The following is a 3,506-nucleotide window of genomic DNA, read 5'->3' as shown; positions in this document are numbered from 1 at the left end:
TAATTCAAAATTGGTTCTGAGCAGAGTTCTGAATATCTCAAGGTCCCTTAGAAAGTGGATATTTTAATCTGAGGATGGATGTGACAAAATAAGGAAGCATTTTTTTACTGGAAAATGGAGATAAAAGTTAATCAATAAAATTATACCCAATAGCATTGTTCTACAATACACCTTATATCCTTGGAGACTTCCTTAAGCTATCAGAAAAAGAAGCAATTATAAACCCCATCGTTATTAATGATCATCTCTGAATCAAACAAGCTTGTTTTTAATATGAAACTGTGAAATTCTTTATTCTACAGCTATTTTAATAAGAGTGGAAACTTAATAATTAAACTAGTCTGCATTTAAATAACACCAACTGCTCTGTTTCCAGCGCTTTCAGCTAGAATTAATAAATGTTTATCATAAAATCATGCTTTAGTGTTAAAATTGAACCTGTGTTGAAAATCATTTCTGGCACTGACTCAGTCTGCAGAATTTAAAATGATTTTTGTATTTCCTAGTCGTTTTTGCTTCAGCAATGGTTCTTCTTGCCTTTAGTTTTGTCAGAAGTGTTTTAAACATACTTTTGTGTCTCATCTCGCTCTCTCTTTGTCTTGACACATAAAAACAGATAAACTGGTCTTCTGAAAAAAAAAAAAGGGAGGGATGAAGAAATAAAAATGGAAATGAGTAGAAACCAGTTTTAAGCATATGTCTGTACGAATGAGGCTTAATCACACACTTCATTTTGCAAATACAAAAGTCTTTTGGAAATGTATTAATTAAAATTAAATACTACAGACAAGCAGCTTTAGAGGGACTGCAGTCCTTGCCAAATTAGCATAACACTGGCGACAGCCATGGAAATTGGTTTAATAACCCTAAATAGTTACACCCCATTCCTAACACAAATGGCCATGGACAGGTCTAGCCCCTCAGGCTGCTACTGTACCAGTTTACGTGGTCGCTCTGACATTGGGTGGTGGGTATTCCTGTCTGAACACAAATCACAGAATGCACCTCAATTATTATTATATAATGATTTGTGAAGCATACAAGGCATCACAGCATTAAAAAAAATCCCAACAATTTAGGGACTAGCTACAGAGCTCACTTGGTAACTTGCACCAATGTGACACACACTTGGAGAGAGCTTTTGGTTTAGTGATCACAGTGGGCCAAGCTTCTGACATAATATGGGATTAGGATTTGCAGATACAATAGAGAACCAAGCAAATAGAATAGCAGTGATTTCAAACAATCGTTTATAGTCATCTCTGGCATGTTTTATTTTGTTCTGAGCATTAAACTCTTACAAAAATAACTGCTAAGGTATCCCCTTCTAATAAAGCTGCAGCTTTGAGGACAAAGACTTTAGTCAAGTATCCAAATGCACAAACTCAAACCAACCTATCCCCAGACTATTTCTCTTTAAATGACATGAGTAAATCACTTCCCCCCCCCTTCAAAATTTAAGGAAAAAAAAAAAAAAAAAAAAAAGTATATTGAAATGGAGTTATCCAATAGTATTTTTAAAAACTGACTCACTCACCTAACTTCCACCAGTCTAATCCAAATGATGTTTCTTTACACCTTACATTGACTTCATCATTTATTTTGCTTAGACTGCCAACTGGTTTAGAGAGATGTAGGACAGAGTAAGTGGTTATTCATGTCTTTTATTTGTTATAAATACATTTTAATACGTTGAGTGATTTTATGTTTTGTTTACCAAAGATGAGCAATGACTTTGGAAAATCATCTGGAAAACCCAACCAAGTTGAGAAACAGGCAAAAAAGCAGGCAACAGTGTACAATCAAAATACTTTTGTCAGTCCAAGAATGGGTTCTTAACTTGAAAATAAACTAATAATTGTTAAGCTTCCATGGTTTTACCAACCCCACAACAAACACCTGAGAGCTGATCAGATGGCATTTTAGTTTAATTCTTGGGCACTATTAGATTAATTTCCCCCTTTTTATAGGTGATTTTGCATTCTGAAAACATTGCATAGTTTTTACCCAGGTTGATCAATCCAAAGAAAACTCACTGAGATTTCCATTTCCAGATTTTCTCTCTCTCTGTATGGGTGTGTTTTAAAAAACTTTGTTTAAACGGACCAAGAAACTTTGTGGGCCAAAGCAAGTTGATAGGCCAAAGTTAATCCATGAACAGGCTGGGAAGAAAATAAAAAAAACACGACAGAAAGTTGCAAGCAGCATGATTGCATTAAAACCCATGGAGGGGTGGGGAGCATTTTACAGAATTTTAGCGAAGTGAACTTTAAAACGGCGGGGTTGTTTTGTCCAAACAGCTTTCAAATATTTCCCAATGAGAGAGCAAAAGAAATAGTAAAATACAAAAGAAAAAAAAAAAAAGAGAAACTTAACTGATGGTTGGAAGCCGGGGCTGATGGAGTGGGAAGAAAAGCGGACGGGCAAAAGAAATCAAGGTTTATCATGACAGTGTTTGCAGAGCGTGGAGGTTGTGCCAGGGAAGGCAGTGCATTTCTCAGGGCAGCTGGGCAGGGCTGTGCCCGAGAAGGGGTACACCGCTGACTGTCCGAAGGGGTTGAGTGTGGCAGGGAGAGGGGCGCTGAGGCTCTGCCCTGGGTTCAGATAGGCCACGAGCCGCCTCATCTCCTCCAGAGCCTGCGCCTGCATGAGGATGTAGTTCTTGGCCAGCAGCAGGGTGGCGATTTTGGAAAGTTTCCTCACCGAGGGGCTGTGGGCGTAGGGGATGACCGAGCGCAGCCCGTCCAGCGCGTCGTTCAGGTCGTGCATCCTCCGGCGCTCCCGGGCGTTGATGCTGAGCCGCAGCGAGCGCTGCTCCTTGGGCTTCTTCCCCAGGGCGCCCGCCTTGAGTTTGCCGTCCCGCTCGTACGCCGGGCTCCCCTGGGCCGGCTCGAAGGCGTCCTCCTCGTCCCCGCTCTGCTCGCCGCTGCTCTCCGCCGACTTGCCCAGCGGGTTGGGGTGGAAAGCCCCGCCGCCGCCCGCGTAGCCCCGCGGGCTCTCCGCCGCGCCGCGCCCCGGGCCGTAGGCGAAGGCGGACTGGCCGTAGCTCTGAGCCAGGGCCAGGTAGGGGTCGCTGCCCAGGGACTTCAGCTCGGCCATCGCCTTCTCGGGGAGGTCCCCGGAGCCCGGGAAGAGCTCGGCTCCCTGGGCAACACTCATGGGCGCACGGGGCACTTTCCCTGCGCCTTCCCCCCCCCCTCCCGCGCTGGGGTCTGCGCCCCTCCTGCGCTGCGCTGCGCCCCCCTCCTGCGCCCTGGGGGATCGCGGGGTCTGCGCCCCTCTCGGATCTCGCTCTGCGCCCCGCTGGGATCTCGGGTGTGCGCCCCCTCCCGGGGGTGTGCGCGCCCTGGCTGGGTGGCTGTGGGTCTGTCTGGGTCTCGTTCAGGTCTGGCTAGCACCGCGCTGTGCCCTGGCTGGGGGCGGGATATGAATCATCTCCTTTCCCAGCCGCCCGTTATATTACAGAGAGGGGCCCGCTGGGATTCACCAGCCGCCCAATCAGAGAG

The 3,506-nt window shown here is 45.6% G+C and overlaps 1 protein-coding gene across 1 annotated transcript; it reads right to left on the bottom strand.

Moving 5' to 3' along the window:
• Positions 1-2,433: 2,433 nt before the first annotated feature.
• On the bottom strand, positions 2,434-3,099 carry BHLHE23 (basic helix-loop-helix family member e23). Its single transcript, XM_024194711.2, has one exon. The coding sequence runs from the start codon at positions 3,097-3,099 to the stop codon at positions 2,434-2,436; it is 666 nt and encodes a 221-aa protein (XP_024050479.1).
• Positions 3,100-3,506: the final 407 nt, after the last annotated feature.

Source organism: Terrapene carolina, unplaced genomic scaffold (assembly GCF_002925995.2).
Source record: "Terrapene carolina triunguis isolate 2854851 unplaced genomic scaffold, T_m_triunguis-2.0 Scaffold130, whole genome shotgun sequence".
Lineage (NCBI taxonomy): Eukaryota > Metazoa > Chordata > Testudines > Emydidae > Terrapene > Terrapene triunguis.
The sequence above is the reverse complement of the archived record's forward strand: the minus strand, read 5'-3'. Positions and strand labels throughout refer to the sequence as shown.

Coding starts and splice junctions, on each gene's coding strand:
- BHLHE23 (XM_024194711.2), bottom strand. CDS start 3,099: ATGGCCGAGCTGAAGTCCCTGGGCAGCGACCCCTACCTGGCCCTGGCT.